Below are 26,778 nucleotides of genomic sequence, written 5' to 3'. Positions count from 1 at the left end.
CTGGACCCCTTTAACGAAGGGTAAATGGATAAGATGAGATAAAACCCTAATCGCAGCTGTTTATGTGTTGGTGGGAATGCAGTTTCTCTTTTAACATGACCTCCTTCTGTTTGTAAGATAGTAGTTTATCAATATGCCTTGGGATAGGGGCACTCTGATCTTCCCAGACAATTTCTAGACATCACAAGACAGCTATTATTGCAAACACAATTTGCCAGGTGTGTGAAACTCATGTGAAGCTTGTAAGGGTTTCATGCAGAGCCCTGCCCAAAAGGTATATAAATTATGGTGAACACTCCACTGCTTTGAGTTGGGGTTCAGTGTAGAGACAAGTTACTAAACTCTTTCATTCCTTACTCCCGCATGCGTTACCAAGGTGAAATGAAGAAACTGCTGTACGCTTCATTGGTTCTGCTGATTTTCTTTGCCGTTTGTTTTAACCATAACCATATAACCATTTACAGAGCGGAAACAGGCCATGTTGGCCTTTCGAGTCCGCACCGGTTCACTGATTTTGTGCGCCCTCTTCAGGCATTGGGCCTGGTAGATCTTCATTCAATAACGATGGGCGAATTCAATGCAGGTGGATTATTACATCATGGGCTGACTTCAACATTCCGATTTCCTCCCACTGCTTGAAAACGTACCAGGGGTTGTAGGTCAATTGGGCAGGACAGGCTCATGGGCCAACAGGGCCTGTTACCACACTCTAGGGCAAGTAAACAAATAAAGAAATGTAAACAAACTGTGCAACACAGAGAGAATTTTTAAAAAATCAATAAAATGCCACGGTATTAAGAGAAAGTTTGTTTAGCAAGCAGCCAAGTAGTCCACAGTGTTACGGGCCAAGAGGACCTCAAAACCCAGCAGCAGTAGATATTCAAGAAGACAAATGGTTACTTAAACAAAAGTTGCTTTTAATTATCTTGAAACATGAAAACAGGATCAAACTCTAACTTATCACTATTAACTTAACTAACCTAACTTAACCCCCTTCTAATTCTAAGCACACATGTGTGTAATGTGTGTGTATGTTCAAAAAAGTTCTTTGGTCCAATCTCACTTCTCATTCCTCCACATTCACTGGTTGCAGGCAATTCTTATACTGTGAACAAAATTTAACATTTATAAAGTTCACCAGGCTTTGGTGCTTGAAAGGTAAATGGTTACCACTCAGGAAGGTTCTTACATCTGTTGCTTTTCCAAACAACAATCCATTAGTGAAGTTTCTATAGGCATTCCACAAAGCTTTTGAAAAGGCACTCGGACTCGAACTGTCTGGCTTGAGCAAAGCTCCAGTATTCTAAATGAGATCTGTTTTGAAGTGTTTGTATGTGACCTACCCTAAAACCTGCCACAGTTTATCTCCTTTAAAACATATCTTCTTCTTTGGCTTGGCTTCGTGGACGAAGATTTATGGAGGGGTAATGTCCATGTCAGCTGCAGGTTCGTTTGTGGCTGACAAGTCCGATGCGGGACAGACAGACACGGTTGCAGCGGTTGCAGGGGAAAATTGGTGGGTTGGGGTTGGCTGTTGGGTGTTGGGTTTTTCCCTCCTTTATCTTTTGAAAACATATCTATATACAATATAAAACACAACATAATCTGTCACAGCAGAAGTGCAGAGTGACAGAGATCAGTTACTCTCATCAACATCATTGCTGTCAAGTCCTCACAGGGGAATGTGAACACCGACTGTCCTTAAAGGGGCACGAAAGGCAGAAAGTAAACGTAAGTCTTTTGTTTTTGCAATGTTGATACAACACTCAAGCAATGAAACTTCACGCTGGTGGAGTCACTGCCTCACATCTCCAGTGACCTGGGCTCAATAATGGCCTCTAGTGCTGACTGTGTGGAGTTTGCATGTTCTTCTGTCACCACGTGGGTTTCAAGCGATGCTGGAGGGAACATTTGTCTATACCGTTGTTGATTATAAATTGGTTTGAAATGGAATGGGGTAAAGCACTTTTGTGGCTGCAGATGCCATGGATGAGGTAAAAACACAGCGCTGGAGAAACTCAGTGGGTTAAACCGTGCATTTTATACAACAAAGATAAAATTACATCACCAGCGTTTCATGCTTGAGTCCTTCATCAAGTTGAAGGGAGGCTTATTCCTCCCTTATCTACCAATTATCTTCCTGCCTGTGCTCCCCTCCCCTCCCCCCGCATCATTTAATTCAGGCACCTGCCTACATTGATGGGCTCAAGACTGAAACTTTGGGGATGTATCTTTATCTTTACGCTATAAAATACACAGTTTGACCCACTGAGTTTCTCCGGCATTGAGTTTATTTACATAACTGTCTCTCCAGGAACTAAGGGGTTGAACCATCGGACGTTATGGTTGCACCTTAATGAGGGGCTCAGGCCCGAAACGTCGGTGATGCATCTTTATTTTTGCTGTATAAAGTGAACAGTTTGACCTGTTGAGTTTCTCCAAAATTGTGTTTTTTTTCCTGAATTGGGGCGAATGGTTGGCCACTCAGTGAGGGGATGGGAGTGGGGCTGGGGAGTTGTAGCTTGGAGGAGGATTAAGCAATGGAGTCTGGTCTCCTTCTGCCCTATTTCCTTTCTTATAAATACAGATTTTAAATTTAAATAATTGTTTAGTTTCCTGCTCTGAACGCTGACACAGCAAACACTTTTCACTTCATTCTCAGAGCTTGTCATCTCCCAACTAGCTCCACCCCTTGTTCTGTGATCCACGCCTGTATCAACTTGACTGCATTTTTGCAGGAAATAAAGCGCCTGCAAGCTCACTTGGCAGGAGCGACCAGAAGAGGAGAGCTGGCTGGCCCTGGGAGTTCTCGGCAAGGAGGCAGGTGAGTGTGATTGAGATTACGCAAAGGCCCTCTTCTCATGCTTGCATTTCATTCAACAGTGACTGCGCATCGAGTTCCCTGTGGTAATCGTGGAACTGTGGAACAGTGACGAGTGTTCTCCCTTCAACTTGAATTTAAGATTTCTGTTGTTGGTTCTGCAGTGTTGGATGAAAATCCAGACGATTCTTTCTCTCTCTCTAAGAGAAAAGTAACTCACTTCCCCTTCTGTCCAACAAATGAAGCTGTGATTTGTCTGGACTGGATTTCTCTATTCTGTATAGCTGCAGTCTGAATGCCACCATCCTGGTGACATGTTTAACCAAGTCTGCACCTCGTGCTGAATGCAGACACTTTGAACAAGGGCCAGGAGAATTATTTTTGCTTCTCAGCCAAGCCGACAAGTGCTTCCTGAATGCTTTTGGGTGTGTTTTATGGATTTTGGGCTGCTGATCACGAAAATTGCCTTAACATTTTCCTAACACATACAATTTCTAAGGTATAATCTATTTCAGTGATTTCCTGTCATAAGTCTATCAGCCTGCAAAGGAAGCTCGATTAGTCAGTCCAGCCTCAGTGCAGGTGCCTTGCAAATGTTGTCAGCTAAGTCAGGATAGATGTGGACAGGCTACGACACAGATGTTGTGCATTACATTGATGTCGACTGATCGCATGTTGATGCAGATGCTCTTCAGGTAATAGCATTTATTTTCTTTAGGAAGCTTCAGTACAGCAGAAATGTCTCGTCAGTGACAATACATTCTGGTAAATTTGTGGTGAAAATGCTCAAAGATGCAGAACATCTGAACCTATTAAGAAAGCCCATGAGCTCTACTTCGGTTGTAAAATTGGTGACCCAGACTAACCCTGGGCTCCTCGTATTTATTGCACAGCAAGTGCAGCCAACCTGAGAGCTCATTATGATATTAAATCTGCTAATTTCAATCAAAGTTAACGTTTCTCCCACTTCCCTATGTGGTACAAATCTGGAATTGTGTTCATCTTGATGTTGGCTGCCACAATCCCCTGTTGTTTTTTCTCAGAAGGAAACCCTTTTGAAAAAACTTTGTTGTCTAGTGTTATTGTGGGGCACTGTTAGACAGAATCAGACACACACAGGGTAAAGACTGTACAACAGGCTTTAATCCACAAAAACCTCCAAAGAGCCAGCCTGGCTGTGGCTGTGGCTGAGTGTGAGGCCTCGGGAGGCCGGCGCAGACTTATATCCCGGAGGGTGATTGACACCCGACCAGGTGGGGCTTGATCCATTTATGCCGACTGATTGGCAGCCAGCCAGGTGTTGTCCTGTCCCCTTACACTCCTGCAGGTACAGAGGTTGCCCCCTGCAGTAGGCTGGTGGTGTATCACCACAGTTATTAGACAGGTTATCTGGACTTTATATCTACGCTGTTTCTTGGGACCTTGCTGGTTGCAGTTATATCTTTTGTAAAGTTTAAGGATTACTGAAATGATGGCAAGTTTAGGGATGTCCTGAAAAGAATGTTTTAAAAAATACTATAGTTAAGCAGGAAAGTTCTGCTGATGTTTGGGCCATGTGCAATAAACAAACGTGCTGGAGGAACTTAGTAGGTCATGGACCATCCAGAGGGAGTAAAGGGTAACCGACGTTTTGGGGTCTGAGCCCTTCATCAGGCAGCAGGGGAGCGATGGGCGAGGCTCCCACCGAATTCCCTTTGGAAGCGAGGGCAGGCATCCCTCCCAGGGACGTGGCAGCTGAACGGAGTTAATCAGGGAAGTCTGCAGACGCTGGGGTTGAGTTCAATGCACACACATGCTGGAGAAACCCGGCAGGCCACGCAACGTCCATGCGGAAGCAAAGGGCCTGGGTACGAAGCGCTTAAAGGGTAGCCTGTGGATGCTATGTGACGCGTTGAGTTTCTCCATGTGCTGCCAATGCGTATTGCTATGGAACTGCAAATCTTTCCCAAAAGACAGTCAAGAATCATAGTCCAAAGTACCTTGATGAGGGGCTCAAGCCCAAAATGATGGCTACGTTTCTTTATCTTTGACTGGCTGAGTTTCTCCAGTGTTGTGTTTTTACTTCAATGCTGCAGTGCCTGCAGTCTTTTGTATTTTATAACCAAATCACGGTCCCATGTTTCTGTTCGCCCTGGTGTGCATGGCCAGAGTGGGTATCACTGAATCTTCACTGAATCCCAAGGAGGAGAGGCAAGCACTGTGGGTTCTCTGTTAAATTCGGCAGGGGGAAGAAAAGGCTGGTACTGTCAGGCAAAAATAGCAAAAATAAAAGTTTCCTGTTAATTTCTTCTATCTCCACAGAAGAGATCATTTACAGAATTTCCTGTTTTTGCTTCAGGTTTCTAATCTGTCAGCATTTATTGTTCATCCTTGATTGAGTTGTAAGTTTGAAACCACATGTAAAGCAGATTGGGGAACGCTCGTAAGGGTGTGAGTAAAACATTTTGCTTTTACAGAGATACAGCATTGTTAGTAATAAATAATTTGAATTTCACATCCTAAACTGAATTTGCATTCCATCAAACTTCTGGATAGGTCATTGGGGAATTTAACCATTGCCCACACCCATTGGGGTAAAACATGAAGTCTTCAGGCACCATGACTGAAGTTAAAACACAAAATGCTGGAGAAACTCAGCAGGTCAAACAGTGAACTTTATACAGCAAAGATAAAGATGCATCACCAATGTTTCAGATTTGAAGACCTTCATCAAGGTATGAGTAAAATGTAGGCAGGCGCCCAAATAAAACACTCATTAGGGTACCTGCAAGCACGATGAGGGAAGGTAAACTGAAAATACTTTTTGCTACGGCTAGGGCTATCTTAACAAATCTTTTTTGTGCATACTCCAAGTCAATTCCAAATTCTTTATTTTTTATGTTACTTAGGAGAAAGATCTCTGGATTCTTTGGTATATTGTTTTCTGTTATTTTATTTAATATCTGATTGAGATCATCCCAAAATTTTTCTACTCTCTCACATGTCCAGATTGCATGAATTGTTCCCATTTCTTTTTTACATCGAAAACATCTATCAGATACTGTTGGGTCCCATTTATTTAACTTTTGCGGTGTAATGTATAGTCTGTGTAACCAATTATATTGTGTCATACGTAGCCTCGTATTTATTGTATTTCTCATCGTTCCAGAACATAATTTCTCCCATGTTTCCTTTTTTATCTTTATATTTAAATCTTGTTCCCATTTTTGTTTAGTTTTACCATTTGTTTCCTCATTCTCCTTTTCTTGCAGTTTAATATACATATTTGTTATAAATCTTTTGATTAACATTGTATCTGTAATCACATATTCAAGGTTACTTCCCTCTGGTAAACTCAAATTGCTTCCTAATTTATCTTTAAAGTAGGATCTCAGTTGGTAATATGCCAGCGCTGTATCTCCAGTTATATTGTACTTATCTCTCATTTGTTCAAAGGATAAGAATCTACTTCCTGAAAAACAATTTTCTATTCTTTTAATCCCTTTTTTTCCCCATTTTCTAAAGGAAAGGTTGTCTATTGTAAAAGGGAGTAGCTTATTTTGCGTCAATATTAGTTTTGGTAATTGATAATTTGTTTTATTTCTTTCTACATGAATCTTCTTCCAAATATTGAGGAGATGATGTAATACTGGAGAAGTTCTATGTTGTACCAATTTTTCGTCCCATTTATATAATATGTGTTCAGGTATCTTTTCCCCTATTTTATCTAATTCTAATCTCGTCCAGTCTGGTTTTTCCCTTGTTTGATAAAAATCTGATAGGTATCTTAATTGTGCGGCTCTATAATAATTTTTGAAGTTTGGCAATTGTAAGCCTCCTTGTTTATACCATTCTGTTAATTTATCTAGTGCTATCCTCGGTTTCCCCCCTCTCCATAAAAATTTCCTTATTATTTTCTTTAACTCTTTGAAGAATTTTTCTGTCAGTTGTATTGGCAATGCCTGAAATAAGTATAGTATCCTTGGAAAAATGTTCATTTTAATACAGTTTATCCTTCCTATCAGTGTTAGTGGCAGCTCTTTCCAATGCTCTAAATCGTCCTGTAATTTTTTCATTAGTGGATTGTAATTGAGTTTATATAATTGGGCTAGACTTTTGTTTATTTGTACACCTAGGTATCTTATTGCCTGCATTTGCCATCTGAATGGGGATTCCTTCTTAAATTTTGAGAAATCCGCATTATTCATAGGCATTGCTTCACTTTTATTTACGTTTATCTTGTATCCCGACACTTCTCCATATTCCTTCAATTTCTTATATAATTCTTTTATTGATAGTTCTGGTTCTGTTAAGTATACTATCACATCATCCGCAAATAGACTGATTTATATTCCCTGTCTTTTATTTTTATTACTTTTATATTATTATCTATTCTTATCAATTCTGCTAGTGGTTCTATAGCTAGCGCAAACAATAACGGTGATAGTGGGCATCCCTGCCGCGTTGACCTGCTTAAGTTAAATTGCTTTGATACATGTCCATTTACTGTTACTTTCGCTAACGGTCCCTTATATAATGCTTTAATCCAATTAACATACTTCTCCGGTAAACTGAATTTTTGCAATACTTTGAAAATCTTCTTAAATGTTGACGTTGATCCTGAATTCACCATTTCATCCGGCTGCACATTCCACACCCCCACCACTCTCTCTGTGAAGAAGTTCTCCCTAAACTTTTTCCCTTTCACTCTGGTTTGTATCTCACTGACGCTCAGTGGAAAAGGCCAACCTACATTTACTCTGTCTATTTTAAATACCTCTATCAAATTTTCCCTCATCCTTCTGTGCTCCAGGGAATAAAGTCCTGACCTGTTTAACCCTTCCCTGTAACTCAGTTCCTAAAGTCTGGGCAACATCCTAGTAAATCTTCTCTGAAACCTTTCTATCTTATCAATATCTTTCCTGTTGTTTGGTGACCAAAACTGCACACAACACTCCAAATTTGGCCTCATCAATGTCTTGTACAACTTTGCCATTACATCCCAATTCCTGTGCTCTTTGATTTAATGAAGGCCAATATGTCAAAAGCTCTCTTTACAACCCCATCCACCTGTGATGCCACTGTCACGGAATGATGTATCTGTATTCCCAGACCCCTCTGTTCTACCGCACTCCTCAGTGCCCTTCCATTCACTATGTTCAACCTTTCTTGATTTCTCCTTCCAAAATGCAACACCTCACACTTATCCGCATTAAATTTCATCTGTCATTTTTCAGCCCATTTTTTCAGCTGGTCCAGATCCTTCTGCAAGCTTTGAAAACCTTCTTTACAGTCAACAATACCTCCGATCTCAGTGTCATCTGCAAACTTGCTGATCCAATTCACCACATTATCATCTGGATCATCGATTATAGATGACAAACAACAATGGTCCCAGCACTGATCCCTGAGGCACACCACTGGTCACAGGGCTCCAGTCTAAGAAGCAGTCATCCACCACTACTCTCTGGCTTCGCCCGTCGAATATCGAGCACCTGAACATAACTGATTAACCTCCCTTGTGGGACCTTGTCAAAGGTCTTACTAAAGTCCATGTAGACACATCCTTCATCAACTTTCCTGGTAACTTTCTTGAGAAGAGATTAAACATGACCTACCACACACAAAGCTCTGTTAACTATCTCTAATCAGTTTCTAGCTATCCAAATAATTGTATATCCGATCTCTTAGAACACCTTCCAATAATTTGCCTAACTAGGAGTCTATCTTCAGTCAGCGTGGGTCAGCATCACTCTGTATTAGTTTGCCACATGACTGAGTGCTTTCAGTCTTCTGGAGTATTTAAACAAGAAATAGACAAGTATCTCATTAGTGAGGGGAAAAGGCCGGAAATTGGAACTAGTGTAGAGTAGCTTAGTGTAGATTTATAGAACAGACTTGATGGGCCTAGTGGCCTCCTTCTGTTCCTTTGTCTGGTGATCTTGTGAAAGTGCCACTGAAGATCAGGTCAGTGATCTCCCACCTGAAGTCGGGAGAGTTGAAAATGCAGGTGGGGTTACGTTGCAGAGGAAGGAGGGCATTGGCAGAGCAGGGTTGTAGTGCAGAGCATGTGCTGCCAGACTGAAACCATCCCACAAATTGGAGGAACAACACCTCATCTTCCATCTGGGTGCCCTCCAAGCGGATGGCATTTACGTCGATTTCTCTGGTTTCTGTTAAAACCATCCCCATCTCTCCCCCCCCACCACCATCTCCAATCCTCAATTCTTTCTTTCCTCTTATCATATCTTATTAACACCTTTTGGTCTGCACTCCCCCCCCCCCATTCTTCCCCCTTCCTCTCTTCCTCTTCCCAATCTTTATTCAGATGCCTGCCCGCTTATACCTTGAACAAGGGCTCAGGCCTGGTCTGTTGGTAATACACTGAAACCTCGTTAGAACACGATTTGTTAATCCGTGGAATCGCTTACAGAGCGGGTGTCTGTGGGCCCTGAACTTTGCAAATTTTGAAAGATAGATGGATGGAAAAAAGGATGGGGTTGACAGATTATTTTGCCCTTAAAATCTGTTTCTTTGATCAAGATGACAAAGGGAACCAATTGAAATTATATATCACTTTGATCTGTAATGGCAGCTCCTTTTAAGTGGTCATTTTGAGGGAAAATATTGGGAAAAACTCCATTTTTCTGTTAAATAAGTTGATTAAAATTCATAACCCCAATATTAAAAGAATGTGCTTGCTTTCTTTCATTGAAATTGTTAGTTATAGATCGTGGATCCTTCGAAAACTGGTAATATTTAGGGTTGATTATCCATGGGCACTCTGACATATATGCATCTGTTCCGCGACTCAGCTGTAATGTGGTATGAAATCTTGGACCCCATCTACCGCATTCTAATGAGGTTTTACTGTATATTGATGCACTCTATCAATGACTGAGTGAGGAATGATAGGCTTTAATACACTAGATTTCAGATGGCCCAACTCCATGTGCTTGAATGATTGGAAGGGGGCAGGGAGGTCGACCTTTATGGCCAGGTCACACGGAGAGGAGTTACATAGGGTTGAGTCATCAGTGGGCGGGCCAGCCACTTATACATAGAGCAACAACTGCAAATACATATCATCACCTATATCTTTACCTCCCACGGACACTGCAAGACCGGCTGAGCTCCTCACAGCATCTGCAGGGTTCCGAGTTTTACTTTCTTGTAGAGGGAGGGTGGGTTCCAGGAAAGATGATGAGGAGAGAGGGTGTAGGGTGGGCGGGGGGGGGGGGGGGGCAGGGGTGTAACTTGGAGGAGTGAGCAATACCAAACGTGTAGAAAATGCAAGGTGGAGTTTTGTAACAGTGGATGTGGTATCTGATTATCAGAAATGGTAGAATTCAGTGCACATTTCTGAGGGTTGTAACATGCCAAGACAAAGTTCAGATGCTGTTCCTCGAACTCAGAGCAGAGTAAGAGGTAAGAATGGGAGTGGGGCGAATTTAAATGTCTGAGTCACCAGTCCTTTGGAAATCAGTCACTTAATCTGTTTCTTTTAATTAAAACAAACACGTCTGCAGATGCTGGGGTCAAATACCAGCGATTCTCAACCTTTGTTTCCCACTCACATAAGCCTCTTTCAGGTGGCCAGAATACCCGACTGTAAAGCAGCCTATTCTACCCCAATGCGGCTGTTGGGTGGCAGTGGAGAACCCAGCCCCGAGGAGCACTAACCTAATCCTCCTCAGGTAGGTATATTCTCCGGCTCGGAGCATCCCCCGTTGCACCTGAACACAGCATCGTGAATTCAGCTCATGACACAATCCTAAGTTATTTAACATAAGATTTAATATCCTATTAAATATTGTTTCTCTCGCCATCAGGTAGGTAAAAATTTAACAACAGTGCCTTACGTTTAGTTGGTGACTTTAATGTTGCAAAGCATTTATTCGGTTTTAAAAAAATACTTTGGGGCATTAGATTACATAACCAAAAACTCGGTAAAAAATAGTACATTGCTTTCAAAACTCAGATCCTTGACAGCTGAAGGCAGGGCTGCCAAAGTTGGCACAATTAAATGCTGACATAAATAAGAGGTCAACATTAAATGTCTGAAGATATCTCAAAAGAGATACAGGGCTTGGAGAGGGGAAGGGAATGCAACAGTGACTACGACCACAGTCCGGAGGAGCCCAGCATTTGCTTGGATGCAACTCTCCTTCAGCTGGCACGTTCAGGTGACAGAGAGGCGTCTTCTCTGAGGAGGGTGGTGGTAGAGGGTGACTGGTCATGTCTTTGGTCCAAGAACAAGTAAAGTGCTTTCAGACCTTCTGTGTGGGGGGATAGAGATATAGGGTTGAACATCCATAGTGAAGATGAGGTGGTCCAGTTCAGAGAAGATGAAGTCATTGAAGAGATGGAGAGCATGTGAAGTGTTGCGAATGTAGGTGGGGAGGGATTGGACCTGGGGAGAAAAGAGAGAATCAAGATAAGATTAAACTAGTTTGGCAGAAACAATGGGTCAACCTGAATGGTTGGGTTTGTGTATCTTGGGTAGAAGGTAGAAACAGGGAGCGCAAGGGGCGGGAGACAATGAGGTGGGCGGCTGTGGGAGGGAGGTGACCAGAGGTGAAGAGGTTAGAGATGGTGTTGGAAGCAGTGGCTTTAATGTGCAGTTGCGAGGTCCAGTGGGAAGGGTAGGTATGAGATGGAGGCATCTGAGAGCTATCGACTGGCCTCAGCAAGGTAGAGGTCAGTGTGCCAGACCACGACAGCACCGCCCTTATTGACGGGTTTGACAGCGAGGTTGAGGGTTGCTGCGGAGAGAGAGGGCAGAGCATTCGGAGGCAGTGAAATTCGAATACGGTGGGAGGGGTGTTGGGCGGTCACATTGAGCCAGTTGATGTCTCAGCAGCTGTTGTAAATAAAAAGGTCCAGAGCGGGCAGCTGGCCGGGGGTCCAGGATGAGGAAGAAGGCTTGAAGCAGGAGACAGGGTCTTGGGTGGGGGGTGGAAGTAAGTCTGGAGATGGAGATGAAGTGTCGATACCTGTCATACAGTTTCATTTTCACTTTATCTTCCAGGATCTCTTGGAAACTTCATGTAGCGTCACGAGGAGGTGAAATCATCGCAAATAAAAGGGGGACTTGCATGGAGAGACTGAAAAATCAAGAGTGAAAGGGAGAGGCACCTAGTACATACCACACATATATACATATAGGAGAAAGGGAGAATGAGGGAGGGAGCAGGAGAGCTGGAGAGAGGGAGGGAGAGAAAGGAAGAGTGAGGGAAAGGCAGAGAGAGAGACAGAGAGTGAGCGAGAGACAAGGAGAGGTAGAAAGTGAGGGAGAGACAGGAGGAGAGAGAGAGAGAGTGGGGAGAGACCAGGAGAGAGATTGTGAGGGAGATTGTGGGAATTCACTATTGGTGTGATGTCTTAAGGACTGGCTCCTCCCCCGACTCCACCCCCACATATCTCGAAATAAACCCTGGATCCCCGCCTAAACCCCAGTAAAGTCCAAAGACTATTGTGTGTTATTCTTACAATAAAAGCATGTTGTACTCTCTCTGGTCTTGAGTACTCTCAGTCAGGCTACACAGAGGGAGCATGGGAGAGGGAGAGAGACTGAGAGAGGGAGAGAGACAGAGAGAGGGAGCGAGAGACGGAGAGAAGGAAAGAGAGAGAGAGAGAGACTGAGAAAGGGAGAGAGACTGAGAGGGAGAGAGAGAGAGAGAGAGAGAGAAAGATTGACATTGAAACATTTAAAGGAGAGATTGAGAAGGTGAGGAAACCAGTTAGCTCATGATGGGAGGAAGCAGCATGTTCAATTCATCATTTGCTGACATACAGAAAACATTGCTGCCGCCGATGTTTAGCCTGGAGTTTGTTGTGGCCTTTGTTGGCAACACCTTGGCAATCGGTCTATTCCTGAAACAAAGGAAGAGCTGGCATTCAGGCATCATCTACGCCTTCAGCCTGGCGGTGAACGACCTGCTTTACGTAATCACCCTGCCCCTGCTGATCATCTACTACTCCAACAACAAGCACTGGGTGTTCGGGCCAGCTCTCTGCAAGATCGAGCGCTTCCTCTTCACCTGGAACTTGTACGGGAGCGCCTTCTTCATCACCTGCATCAGCCTGAATCGCTACCTGGGCATCGTGCACCCCATGTTCACCCGGAAACACCTGACGCTAAAGCGCACCAAGATCGTGAGCCTCATGGTGTGGGCCCTCGCCGGCATTTTGACCTCGCCTGTCTTTGTCTTCTCCGAGATCAAGGTGAAGGCGAACCGATCTGAGTGCCTGGGTTCTGCCAGCAACGAGGCTTTGCCCCATTACTTAAAGTACTCCCTCTTCATGGCAGTGGTTGGCTGTGCCGTGCCCTTCCTGCTGTCCTTCCTGTCCTACATCTCCATTCTCAAGGTGGTTCTGCGTAGTCAGAGTGTGGACATGGCTGAGCGCAGGAGGGTGGGCCTGCTGGTCTGCACCGTCATCACGCTGTACGCCGTGTCCTTCTTCCCCTACGTGGTCCTGCGGAATGTCAACCTCTACCGCCGGCTGCACCGCCTGGACAAGAGAGTCAGACATGTATACGCAGCCTACCAGCTGAGCAAGGGCTTGGTCTCCCTCAACATGTGCATCCACCCAGTGCTGTACGCCAGCCAGCTGGACAACTTGAAGGCGCTGTGTGGGCCCTGCAGAAGGGAGAGGGTCAGCACCAAGGGGGATGAGGTGACAATGACCAATTGCCAGAATCATCTACCGCTACTTGAGCAGCGCAGATAGCACGGTGCTGTTAAGGTGCTCAAATCCGGTACTCTCTGTAAGGAGTTTGTCTGCATGGGTTTCCTCTGCGTGCTCCTCCCATCATTCCAAAAATGTACTGGGGTTGTAGGTCAATTGGGTGTAGTTGGGTAATCAGGGGAATGTGACCCAGTCCTCATTGAGGGCTCTGTAGTGGAGAGGGTCAAGAACTTCAAATTCTTGGGTGCCAACATCTCCGACAATTTGTCCTGGAGCCTCCATGTGGATGCAACCACGAAGAAGGCGCGCCAGCGGCTATACTTTGTGTCGTGTTTGAGGAGAATCGGTACATCACCGAAAACTCTCGTAAACCTCTACAGGAGAGCATCCTGGCTGATTGCATCACTGCCTGCTACGGAGGCACCAACTCAGGACAAGAATAAACTTCAGAGGTTTGTTAACTCAGCCTGTGACATCACAGACTTCATTCCATTGAGGACATCGACTTGAGGCGGTGTCTTAAAAAAGCTGCCTCTATCCTCAAAAATCCCCCACCACCCAGGCCCCACGCCCTCTTCACACTGCTACCATTGGGCGAAAAGGTACAGGGCACTCAATGCCACAAGGACAGCTTCTTCCCCTCCGCCATCAGATTCCTGAATGATCGATGACTTTTTATGCAGTATTTTTTTAAAATTATTTATAGTAATGTCATAAGATGGTTATAATATGAACGTATGAACTGTGATGTTGCCACAAAACCCCGAATTTCATGACTTGTTCATAACAATAAAATCTGATTCTGATTCTGAACTGGGCGACACGGGATTAAATGGCCAGAATTGGCTTCTACCACGTTGTAAGCAAAATGTAAACATTTTTTTAAGGATCTGACTTTTCAATGACTATAAGGATTCATGCCAGCCTAATTCATAGGAACGTAGGAACATAGGAAGTAGGAACAGGAGTAGGCCAAAAATGGCCCATCGAGCCTGCTCTGCCATTCAATACGATCATGGCTGATTCCTTGGCCCCTCCAGTCCTGATGCACGGATCTGAGCCCAAACCATCGACTAATCCTCTGTCGCTTCTCGACCTGCAGTTTGTTTTTTTTTGCTCCAGGTTATGCAGGTTCCCATGTTCTCAGCTTGACCCCTCGCTCCTGCAAACACAATCTAAACGTGGCAGGGGGTCTCTGTCCCTCTCGGGCATTGAAATCCAGATCCCCACAGTCAACAGCAGGGTGGGGGGGGATGTACTTTATCCCTCCCCTCTGCTGAAATCTCTTTCTCTCCTTACTCCTCCACCTCTCAGAAACGCGATGCTCTCTTTTCCTGTGAACTGTCAAAGACTCACTTCAGCCCCCATAGTTCCAAAGGGACTGTCTGACCTTTCCTCATTGCACCAATTTCCCGATCCTGGAGACATCCAGGAACTGTACATACTCGGGTAAAAGTTGAATTTTTGGTATCATTTATGCGGTTGACTATGACATGGACACTACTTTTGAAGGGCTGAAATTCACACGAGAGTCCAAAATACTGTATCCTTGAATAATAATCTCTAAACAATTAACACCATGAATTAAAGTAATAATAGAGTCTGATTCAAAACACATGTCCTACTACAGGGGGTCAGGACTGCAGTAAGTATCTGCATTTGTCAGAGGCATTGGGAGCTCTAATGGGCGAACGGCTACGAGTCCATGTTGGAGGCGTCGGGAGTAATGGTGGATTAACTACCACCTGGGCCCCTAGGCTGAGCTTTACTAAAGCACCGCCCCTGACCTTCCCCCCCCTGCCCCACCCTTCGTTGAATAGAATAATGTTAAGTTACGTTAAATAACTTGTATTAGTTATTATGCTGGGAGCCCGACGTCCCCGCTCCTGCCGGGACTCCCCCTCCTCCCTTCCGGGCCCCTGGGCTTAAGCCTAATGGTTAATCCGCCACTGGTCAGGAGCTCCGATGGGGCGAGAGGCCGGGGCCAAGGCAGGAGTCAACATTGGAGGCATCGGGAGCTTGAATTGGTGGGCAGCAGGGGCTGAGGTGAGAGTCCACTTTGGAGGTGTCAGGTGCTCTGATGTGTGGCCGGTCGGACACTAGGGTCAACTTTCACATGAGATATATGAAAAATTGAATTTTGGGCTGGCAAAAATAGGAGGTCAACTTTCACATGAGATCGACTTTTACATGAGTACATGCGGTGAATCTCCCCAGAGCCAACCATAGAATTGGGGTGTGTAGAACTCAGGGCATGGCCTTACTCGTGATGTTCTCAGTTCCTGTCTAACCTTCCAGCTCTTAAATTTCTCTGCTTACCTAAATAAAGGAAAATCTCTCACTTGCCCTGATGACCACCTTGCACTTGTATTGGTTAAATTCTATTTCATCTTGTGAGGGATACTGGAATGTTAGGAGTCCAGAGATACTGGAAGCAAGTGCCAATTAAGAATAAAGTATTATGGGTTATCTTAAGGTGAAGGGATACTGGAATGTGAGGAGTCAAGCAAATGCTCATTAGAGATGAAGTATTATGGGTTAAATCAGGATGCTGGAATGAGAGGAAGGGTTGTAAAAGTGTAATAAACTAAGGGTCTTCAAAACAGGATAACAAGTAGATAGCTTTAGCAAGTCTTAGGGATTGATTAATGAGTGAAGAACAAAGACATGATACTTCTCTGGCTAACAAGTTTGCAGGAAGACACATAAACTGATAAGAAGTTAGAATCCACGTGGGCAGAATTACCTAATGCTAAACCAATCCAGGAGGCAGAAGAATGTTGGGGGGAAGGTATCTCTGTGCTGAAATGAAATGTATAAAAGTTGGGTCAGCCCCAGTATCTGTGTGTATTCCCAGGGTAAGGGGAAGCACCCAACTTTGCATTGTTGTATAATAAATGTTCTTTGTTCTCAATTTTTGTCTCGAGCAATTTCTGTGAAGGTCCTTCTGTTTCTCACAATCTTCTATTTAACTGCATTTTTCGTTCAACCAATCTCTGAATTGTCCGCAGACTCCTTTAATCGTGTTGGTCTGAATGCTTCGCTTGCAAGGGGCTGAACTCTGAACTCCGTGATGAACAGCCTTCCTGCTCCTAGTTACCCTTCGACAGCCGAATACTTTGTGGATCACCTCAGCAGGGCAATATCTGTGTGGGCTAAAGGAGTTTGTATGTTCTCCCCCTGACCTATGTTGGGTGCTCCAATTTCCACCCACCCTCAAAAATGTACAGAAGATTGAAGGTTAATTTGGTGTATTTGGGGGGCAGGGGCTCATGGGCGGAATGTTGCATTTAAAATTATAAATTTAAAGAATGCAGTGCTTTAAGGTGGGAGGAAGGAGTTTTGAAAGGGATTTGAGGGCTAATATCAGGAATTTACTGTCAGAGAACATGGTGGAATCAGGTACAATCATTTAGACTGACACAAATACTGGTAGGAAAAAACAAAGGATCTGGTTCTAATTTCAGGAAAAGGAGATTAGTGCAGGTTATGAACAGTGTGACAAAGTATATAGAGATGTTTGGAAGATAAATTGGGAAAGATTTGTTAGAGCAGGTCACACATAAACACTTAAAGCCCAAAATATTTGCAGGAGCTTTTGCAAGAGACTCATGATGGGCTGTTATTTGCAAAAGGCAACAAATGTAACAATAGACAGTAGCAGCTTTGTCTGGAAAACAGAACTTAATGTCTGGAAGGTCATGTGATCTTTGCAGGCAGAGAGCAGAAAAGAAAGAGGCTTTGCTCTCAGAGACAGAGAGTGAGAGAGAGAGAGAGAGAGAGAAACACAGACATCGGTTCCAGAAGGACAAACTGGCAAGCTTTGGAAGACAGCCTGATCAAAGGAGAGGACTGGCTGTCTGGTGTTTCCCTTGGAATAGGAGAAGCAGAAACAAACTCTGTGCTGACCTGAAAGAAAGAGGTTATCATCTGGAGAACCCTGAAGGGGGCAATTTTCGACAGCAAGATACTGGAGTGGCTGATTAAAAAGGAATAAGTTATGGATGTCCTGGAACACGGAAAACTCTCTCTCTGAAAACCAACAAGAACCTTCCTGAGTAATAATCATTTACCGGTTAACCACCAAAGCCCAGTGAACTTTATGAATGTTAACTTCTGTGCAACCAGTGAGATTGGACTGTGAACCAAAGAACTTTGCTGAACATACACACACATCACTTAGAGATGTTTGAGAGATTAACATTGCTCAGAAGACCAGGGAGAATGCTTCTGATTCACAGAATGACTGTTGATAGATGGCATGGATTTGATGGGCTGAAGGGCCTGTTAGACAATAGACATTAGGTGCTGGAGTAGGCCAATTGGCCTGTTGAGCCAGCACCGCCATTTATCAGATCATGGCTGATCTTTCCCTTTCAATAACCAATCCCAGCCTTATCCCCATAACCCTTAACTCCCCTGCCCACAAGAGCCTTATCCAACTCTCTCTTAAATCTATCCAATGAATCCACCCCCACCACCGTCTGTGGCAATGTATTTCACAGACCCACAACTCTCTGGGTAAAAAAAATTCTCCTCATATCTGTCTTAAATGGCCTTCCCTGTCTTTGGCTTGGCTTCGCGGACGAAGATTTATGGAGGGGGTAAAAAGTCCACGTCAGCTCCAGGCTCGTTTGTGGCTGACAAGTCCGATGCGGGACAGGCAGACACGGTTGCAGCGGTTGCAGGGGAAAATTGGTTGGTTGGGGTTGGGTGTTCGGTTTTTCCTCCTTTGCCTTTTGTCAGTGAGGTGGGCTCACCTATGCCCTCTAGTCCTAGTCTCACCCATCATTGAGAACATGTGCTCTGATTTCACCTGTCAAGCCCTTTGATAATCCTAAATACCTCAATCTTATCTCCCCTCATCCTTCTAAAATCCATCGCATATAAGCCCAGTCTTTCTAACCTATCCGCATATGACAATCCTGCCATCCTGGGAACTAACCTTGTAAGACTGCGCTGCACTCCCTCTATAGCAAGTATGTCCTTTCTTAAATATGGGGACCAGAACTGAATACAATACTCCAGGTGAGGTCTCACCAGGGCCCTGTACAACTGCAGGAGGGCTTCTCTACTCTTATACTCCAATCCCTTCTTTATGAAAGCCAACATACCCTTCGCCTTCTTCACCGCAAGCTCAACCTGCATGCTAGTTTGCAGTGACTGATGAACAAGTACACCCAGATCCCTTTCATTACCCCACTCACAAACTTAACTCCATTTAAATAATATTCGGCTCTCTTGTTTCTGCCTCCAAAATGAACAACCTCGCATTTACTCACTGTGGTGGTACACCACCGGCCTACTGCAGGGGGAAACCTCTGTACCTGAAGGAGTGTAAGGGGACACTCTTAAATGGCCTTCCCTGCCAATCAGTCGGCCTGAATGGATCAAGTTCCACCCGGTCGGGTGTCAATCACCCTCCGGGATATAAGCCTGCTCCGGCCTCCCAAGGCTTCACACAGAGTTGCTGCAGCCACAGCCAGCCTGGCTCTGTGGAAGTCTTTGTGGATTAAAGCCTGTTGTACAGTCTTTACCTTGTGTGTGTCTGATTCTGTCTAACAGCGCACCACACTCAAATTAAACTTCATCTGCTATCTTTCCACCCACTCCTCTAAACTGTCCAAGTCCCCTTGCAATTTCCTGACATCCTCCTCGCACTTCACACTATCACCCAGTTTAGTGTCATCTGCGAATTTGCATATGTAGTTATTAATCCCCTCATCCAAATCATTTACATAAATGATAAACAACTGAGGACCCAACACCGACCCCTGCTGGACCCCACTTGTCACATCCTGCCATCCAGAAAATGACCCATTTATCCCAATCCTTTGTTCCCTATTTTTCAACCACTTATCTATCCATGACAGCACCCAACCCCCGATACCATGCTCCTTGATTTTGGAAACTAGCCTCCTGTGTGGGACTTTATCGAAGGCTTTCTGAAAGTCCAAGTACATCACATCCACTGGCTCTCTCGAGTCCACCCTCCTTGTTACGTCCTCGAAAAATTCCAGGAGATTAGTCAAGCAAGATTTTCCTTTAAGGAACCCATGCTGACCAGCACCGATACTATTATTCCTGCCTAAGTGTTCTGCTATTACTCCTTTTATGATAGATTCCAATATCTTCTCCACCACCGACGTCAGGCTGACCGGTCTATAATTTCCCATTTTCTCTCTCCTTCCCTTCTTAAAAAGGGGTACAACATCAACCACTCCAGTCTGCAGACACTTCCCCGGAATCTAAAGAACTTTGGAAAATGTCGACCAGTGCTTCCACAATTTCCAGACCAACCTCTCTCTGGGATGCAGCCCATCAGGCCCAGGGGACTTATCAGGCCTCAGCTCTAGCAATTTACCCACAGCCACCTGCTTCTGGATCTGAATTCTCTGTTTCCTTTGGTAATTTCACCAAGTCCCAAGATACTGCTTGACTCCGACCCCTATTCTGATCATAACCTATATCCTCCTTGGTGAAAACAGATGCAAAGTAATTGTTAAATTTCTCAGCCATCTCCATGTTTGTCATGATAATGAATATGCATGAGATATATTCACCTGACCGGAAGTCAGATGGTATGAGGGAGAGAGAAGAGTGCGAAATGGAGAAACAATGAAAACTGGAGAATAAAGACACGGAGATATTTAACTGGTAAAACCTGTAGTGTTATTAACTTCACATTTTGGGCCACAAATGTGACATTGGCGACGAGGATTAAAACGACAACATTTTGGAACTTCAATGTGATAAGAATTTTGATTTTTGAATTGGTGAAAAAGTTTCCTCATGGCAGGCGCAGAAGCTGACTTTCTAACACTTCGAGGTGTTCCTCATTTTGACCCGATGGATGATGCAAGCACTGTGAGTGTGAAGTGGAAGGCATGGCTGGAAGAATTTGAAGCCTACGCCGACAGTCGTGGCCTATTTCTCGATAGCGGTACGGTGGAACAAAAAGCGCAGAGGAGGGCGTTACTTCTTTTCACCGCAGGACCCGCAGTTTGGGAAACTTTTAAAACACTTTTAAATACAGGAAGGAAGGATGAATACCAGAAAGCAGTCGATGCATTGAATGCACACTATGTAGTCACACCGAATGGTACATTTCAACGCCATTTGTTTCGGAGAACGAAACAAGAAAATGGAGAAACGATTGCTCAATACGTGATGAGATTGCGACAGCTGGCTGTTCGATGCAATTACATGGCAGCTGATTTGGACAACCTATTATTGGATCAAGTCGTGCAGCACTGCAGATCAGACAAGCTCAGGAGATGTCTGCTGGAAAAAGGGAGTGAGTTGAAGCTCACCGATGCTTTAGCCATTGCTGCTGCATTAGAGGCTGTTGAGGGGCAATTTCATACCATGACCCTGAAGGACAACTCAAGCCAGCAAGTTAAGAGGCTCTCACATCACCATAACCAGCCAAGATATACATCGACACATGACGTGGAGTGTTAACGATGTGGAAACAGAGGTCATTTTGGAAAAGACCCATGCTCCCCAGCAAAAGGCAAAGTTTGCAGAAAGTGCAGAGGTAAGGACCACTTTGCAAAGAAGTGCAAAAGCAAGTTCAATGCAGACCAGAAGGGGAAGAGCACAGCTTCCAAAGGCAAAGCTTGAGGGAAAGGAAAGTATCCTGGAAAGAAAGACACTATTCGCCATATAGAAGGTGACCCAGAAAGTGACGATGATGATGACAACCAGGATGGGCAGAAATACTATCAGTTTACATTGAATGATGTACATCATGAGAAGGTCCCAGTGATAATTGGTGGCGTGACAGTTCAGGTCATTGTAGACTCAGGCATGACAGTAATGTAATTGACCGACATTTATGGGAGAAATTGAAAAGGAAAAAGATCGTCTGTACATCAAAGAAGTGCTCCAAGAAACTGTATCCATACACAGCAACCAAGCCATTGCAGACCATTGGATGTTTTACTGCAACTGTTGAAGCTGGTGATAAGTACACCGAAGCAGAATTTGTTGTCATAGACGAGAGGGGAGAACCATTGCTGAGTAGACGCACAGCGCAAGACCTGGCAATACTTCACATTGGAGCTCGTGTCAATTCAGTTCAGTCATACGAGGATATGAAGCAAGAATTCCCCGCAGTTTTCCAGGGAGTAGGAAAGCTGAAAGGTCGACAACTAAAGCTAGGGGTGGACAAAACGGTCAAACCCAAGGCGCAACCGGTGTGCAGAACTCCGTTTGGACTTCGTGGGAGAGTCGAAGCCAAAATTAAAGAGTTGATCGCGCAAGACATTATTGAACCTGTGGAAAATTCGACACATTGGGTCAGCCCAGTAGTGATTGTGCCCAAACCAAATGGCGACATAAGACTATGTGTTGATATGAGGATGGCCAATTAAGCTATAATTCGAGAACGACACCCTATACCAACAATGGAGGAGATACATCAGGAGTTAACTACCAGTAAGATATTCTCAAAAATTGATTTAAAATGGGGCTATCATCAATTAGAGCTGGACCCAGAATCCAGAGATGTAACAACATTTGTGACTCACTGTGGATTGTACCAATACAAGAGACTATCGTTCGGCATTAATGCAGCTTCTGAGATCTACCAGTATGAAATCCATCGAGTGATTCAAGGCGTTCCTGAAGTTGCCAACATTTCTGACGACATCATAGTCTATGCGCCTACAAAGGAAGAGCATAACAGAGGGTTGAGGCGTGTACTATCTAGACTACAGGGGGAAGGCCTTACCGTGAATGGAAACAAGTGCCAGTTCGGTGTGTCAGAAATGGACTTCATGGGACACAGACTTACACGGGAAGGACTAAACCCAGCAGAGGCCAAGGTGAAGGCTATTGCACGTGCACCCCAGAACGCAACGGAGGTGAGGAGTGATGGGTGCTCCGACTCCAACCCTACAAGTATAAAGTAGTTCACATTGCCGGGAAAGCAAACATTGCTCTATTCTGGCACACGGTTTGGATCTAGCGGCATAGTTCACCTCTAATGGCTTATGATCTGTGATGAGTTCAAATTCAATGCCATACAAATATGCATGGAACCTCTCACAGCCCCATACAAGTCCGAGTGCTTCTTTCTCTGTCTGAGAATGCTAATCCATTGTGCTGTGCATGCGTGGGTTCGAATCCCATTATCAATGGGGACAACTACAAGTATAAAGTAGTTCACATTGCCGGGAAAGCAAACATTGCTGATCCGCTGTCCAGATTGGTGAAGGATGGATGCCCACAATCCAAGTCAGAATTGGGGACAGAAGCAGAGAGCTTTGTATGCTTCGTAGCTATTCAGTCGACACCGAAAGCTGTGACCACGAAGGAAGTCGAGAGAGAGTCCGAACATGACCCAGAACTCATGGAAGTGAGAGAATGTATCCAGAGTGGACAATGGGACAAGTGTACTCACAAGGCTTACATTCCCATTAGAGACGAACTTTGTTGCATCGGACAGTGTGTATTGAGAGGTTGTAGATTGGTGATACCGCAGAGGTTGAGACCGAAGATCGTATCCTTAGCTCATGAAGGTCATCTAGGTATTGTTGGTACCGAGCAAAACCTCAGGAGTAAAGTATGGTGGCCAGGTTGTGATAAAGACGCAGAGAAATTCGTCAAAACCTGCCATGGATGTCAAATCACAAGTAGGAGTAATCCTCCAGAGCCGATCCGGAGTACGCAACTCCTGACAGGACCGCGGATCGACGTAGCCGTTGATTTTCTTGGACCTTTACCGACTGGTGAATCAATCATGGTAGTGATAGATTACTACAGCAGATACTATGAGTACACTGTGATGAGGTCAACGACCACTGAAAAAACAATACAAGCATTAGCAGAGATCTTCGCAAGATATGGATTGCCTGTTACGCTATACTCTGACAATGGTCCACAGTTCATTTCAGAGACATTTGCTGAATACATGAGGACCACCATCATAAAGTATCCACCATCATAAAGTAACTCCGAAATGGCCGCAAGCCAACGGGGAAGTAGAGAGACAAAATCAGTCCATTGAAAAACGATTACGGATTGCTCACGCAGAAGGACAAAATTGGCGACAAGCATTGCTATCTTATGTAGCTGTCTATCGGGCAAAGCCTCATGCAACCACAGGAAAAAGTCCTGCAGAAGTACTTTTCGGGAGGAAAATCCGCACAAAAATGCCCGAAATAAAGGAAATCAGAGACGACCAGGAGATGAGGGACCATGATGCTGAAAAGAAAGGAGCAGCAAAGCTGTACACAGATTCGAGACGTGGAGCCAGGTACTCAGACATCATGCCTGGAGATAATGTTCTGGTGCGGCAAGAGAGTGGTGGTAAGCTAGACACACCTTATTACCATCAACCCTACACTGTTGTATCCAGAAGTGGCAGTATGGTAACAGTCAAGTCTCCAGCTGGAGTCCTGTACAAAAGAAATGTGTCTGGTGTAAAAAGGTACCAGTCCAGAGCGATATCGAGCAAGGTGGTTGAAAGTCCAATACGAGATGCTCAACCTGAGGGACCAGATGATGTTCCTGAGGCAGTTACCAGCATTCCTGATGAAGTGACCAGAGTGCCAGAAACACCCGAGGCCGTACCGAGCAGTGTTTCCGACGCTGAGAGTGAACAACCGAGTGGCGACGATAGCATCGCAGGAAGGCTGAAACGAGACAGGAAACCACTTAAACGATACGAAGACTTTGTGCCGTATTTCTAATTGTGCCCGCATTATCACGAAAGGGAAAGTTTGTGACAGTTGGAATGATAATAGAACATTGGGACAGTGATTTGATCATATATCATAAAGTGTGTGTATGAGTGCTGTATGAAGTACATTTTTGTTTAGTTGAGTTATTGTATTTGTCGTTGGTTATGACATGTTTATGTTACATTGTGTGTAGAAGGAGTTTGAACTTGTTTGTTTGTTTGTTTGAAATTGTTTGTTGGTTCCGAGGGATATTGATAAGGTGACGGTGTTTACATTTCAACATTAAGGTGTAAAGTTTATTTCTGGTAAAAGGAGGGATATCATGATAATGAATATGCATGAGATGTATTCACCTGACTGGAAGTCAGATGGTATGAGGGAGAGAGAAGAGCGCGAAATGGAGGAACAATGAAAACTGGAGAATAAAGACACGGAGATATTTAACTGGTAAAATCTATGGTAGTAGTGTTATTAACTTCACATTTCGGGCCACAAATGTGACAATGTCCCCATTGATAATTTCACCTTTCTCTGTTTTCAAGGGCCCAATTTTGGCCCTAACCAATTTCTTCCTTTTAACATATCTGAAGAAGCTTTTGCTATCCCAATTTATATTAATTGCTAATTTGCCCTCATACTTCATTTTCCCCTCCTGAATGACTTTTTTAGTTTCTCTCTGTTAGTTTTTAAAGGCCTCCCAATCCTCTAACCTCCCACTCTGCTTTGCCATCTTATACTTGTTTCTTTGAGACCTGATACTGCTCTTAATCTCCTTTGTCAGCCATGCTGTATCTCTCCATGAAGCCATGACTCTGAAATGGTGGCAGGTCCACCTGACAGAAGAGCCATTAGTTTAAAATATCATCTAAAAGGTGGCCTCTCTGACAGTGCAACAGTCCCTCAGTACTGCCCCTCTGACAGTGTAGTACCCCCTCAATACCCCCTCAGTACTGCCCCTCTGATGGTGTGCTACACTTCCTGTATTACCTGTAATACAGATAACTGCATTACTCTGTATTACCCCTCTATTGTGTGATGCTTCTTCAGTATTGGAGTAACGTTTGTGCTTGATTCGGGACTGAGCAGACCCTTAATGTGAGTTCTACCCAGGGGGCACTAAAGAGAATGTCCACACAGTTCTCTGCATTGAATAAACTCCTACTTGTACACATGCACTCTCAGTCCTGTATACATTCACACACACACTCCTCGACATAAATGCTTGATCATAAAGCAGGTGGTTAAAAAGGCAAATTGTATGTTGGCCTTCATATCAAGAGGGTTTGAGTATAGGAACAAGGATACCTTACTGCAGCTGTACAGGGCCTTGGTGAGACCAGTGACCAGTTTTGGTCACCTTATCTAAGAAAGGATGTTCTTGCAATGGAGGGAGTGCAGAGGCGATTCACCAGGCTGATACCTGGAATGGCAGGAATGACTTATGAGGAAAGATTGCGCAAATTGAGATTGTACTCGCTGGAGTTTAGAAGATTGAGAGGGGATCTCATAGAGACATATAAAATTCTGGCAGGACTGGACAGAATGGATGCAGATGGGATGTTTCCAATGATGGGAAAATCCAGAACCTGGGGCCATGGTTTGAGGATAATAGGCAAACCATTTAGGACCGAGATGAGGAGGAATTTCTTTACCCAGAGGGTGGTGAATCTGTGGAATTCATTGCCACAGTGGGCAGTAGAGGCAGGTTCATTAAATATATTTAAGAGGGAATTAGATATATTTCTTCAGTATAAGGGTATTAAAGGTTACGGAGAGAAGGCGGGGATGGGGTACTGAACTTTAAGGTCAGCCATGATCTCGTTGAATGGCGGAGCAGGCTCGAAGGGTCGAATGACCTTCTCCTGCTCCTATCTTCTATGTTTCCATGTTTCTATTTGTAGATTCAAACTCACATAGACTCACTCTGAAAGTTATACTCACACTTCCACACCTTCAGACAACATTCGCTCTAACACACTCCTGTGCTCACTTAACACTCCGACCTACATTCATACTCACATCTACACACATGGCTATGTTTAAACACATTTTCGTGCCCACTCCTTCACGCACTTACAACTCAAGCTCAGACACTTGCCCTGGACACCTCACACATGCAATGCTGGACACATCACACTCACCACCACTATGAGGGGTAAAAGATTCAGGGAAGATGTGAAGAAGGCATGCTGCTTTGCAGACTGGGTTGAACGATTAGACTGGGGTTGCGCAAAAGCCAAGATGAAAGGGAATAAATGAAAGAAAAACTCTTATTAAAATGGAAATCAGAAATTGCAATGCAAAATTCTGGAAATATTCAGCAAACTTTCATGAATGTGAAACATTAACTGTTGCTCTCTCTCCACTCATTTTGAGAGAGATTATATTTCCATTATTGGGTGTTTTTACGGTTTATGAGAGGCAATTGAGAATCTTTCTGAATCCCTGATTATTGGAAGGAACTGAGTTGCCATTGTCTCTCCCAGCCTGCGGGTGGCGCTGTGGTCACTCTCTGGCACTCGGTCCTCCAGGCCTGCGGTGATGCTGTGAACGCTGCTCTGCTTGGTCCTCCCAGTTTGCGATGACGTTGTGAGA

The 26,778-nt window shown here is 44.3% G+C and overlaps 2 protein-coding genes across 6 annotated transcripts in view; one reads left to right on the top strand and one right to left on the bottom strand.

Moving 5' to 3' along the window:
• Positions 1–423: 423 nt before the first annotated feature.
• Positions 424–26,778, bottom strand: part of dnmt1 (DNA (cytosine-5-)-methyltransferase 1) — a 102,816-nt gene continuing 76,461 nt past the window's right edge. The window contains exon 34 of the mRNA XM_069927424.1: positions 424–709. Within this exon, the coding sequence (XP_069783525.1) occupies positions 597–709 (113 nt within the window). The 3' untranslated portion in view covers positions 424–596. The remainder of the gene's footprint in view (positions 710–26,778) is intronic.
• On the top strand, positions 1,670–16,406 carry p2ry11 (purinergic receptor P2Y11). 5 transcript variants are annotated; one of them, XM_069927431.1, is made up of 5 exons: positions 1,670–1,731; positions 2,739–2,824; positions 5,160–5,251; positions 10,393–10,497; positions 11,832–16,406. In XM_069927431.1, the coding sequence occupies exon 5, from the start codon at positions 12,551–12,553 to the stop codon at positions 13,532–13,534; it is 984 nt and encodes a 327-aa protein (XP_069783532.1). In that variant the 5' UTR covers positions 1,670–1,731; positions 2,739–2,824; positions 5,160–5,251; positions 10,393–10,497; positions 11,832–12,550; the 3' UTR covers positions 13,535–16,406. The 5 variants fall into 5 exon arrangements, with proteins under 5 accessions (XP_069783532.1, XP_069783531.1, XP_069783533.1 ...); XM_069927430.1 differs by lacking the exon at positions 5,160–5,251; XM_069927432.1 differs by lacking the exon at positions 5,160–5,251 and having other exon boundaries at positions 10,383–10,497.

The sequence above is a fragment of the Narcine bancroftii genome, chromosome 3, assembly GCF_036971445.1.
Source record: "Narcine bancroftii isolate sNarBan1 chromosome 3, sNarBan1.hap1, whole genome shotgun sequence".
Taxonomy (NCBI): Eukaryota; Metazoa; Chordata; class Chondrichthyes; order Torpediniformes; family Narcinidae; genus Narcine; species Narcine bancroftii.
This window is presented reverse-complemented; position numbering and strand designations above follow the sequence as displayed.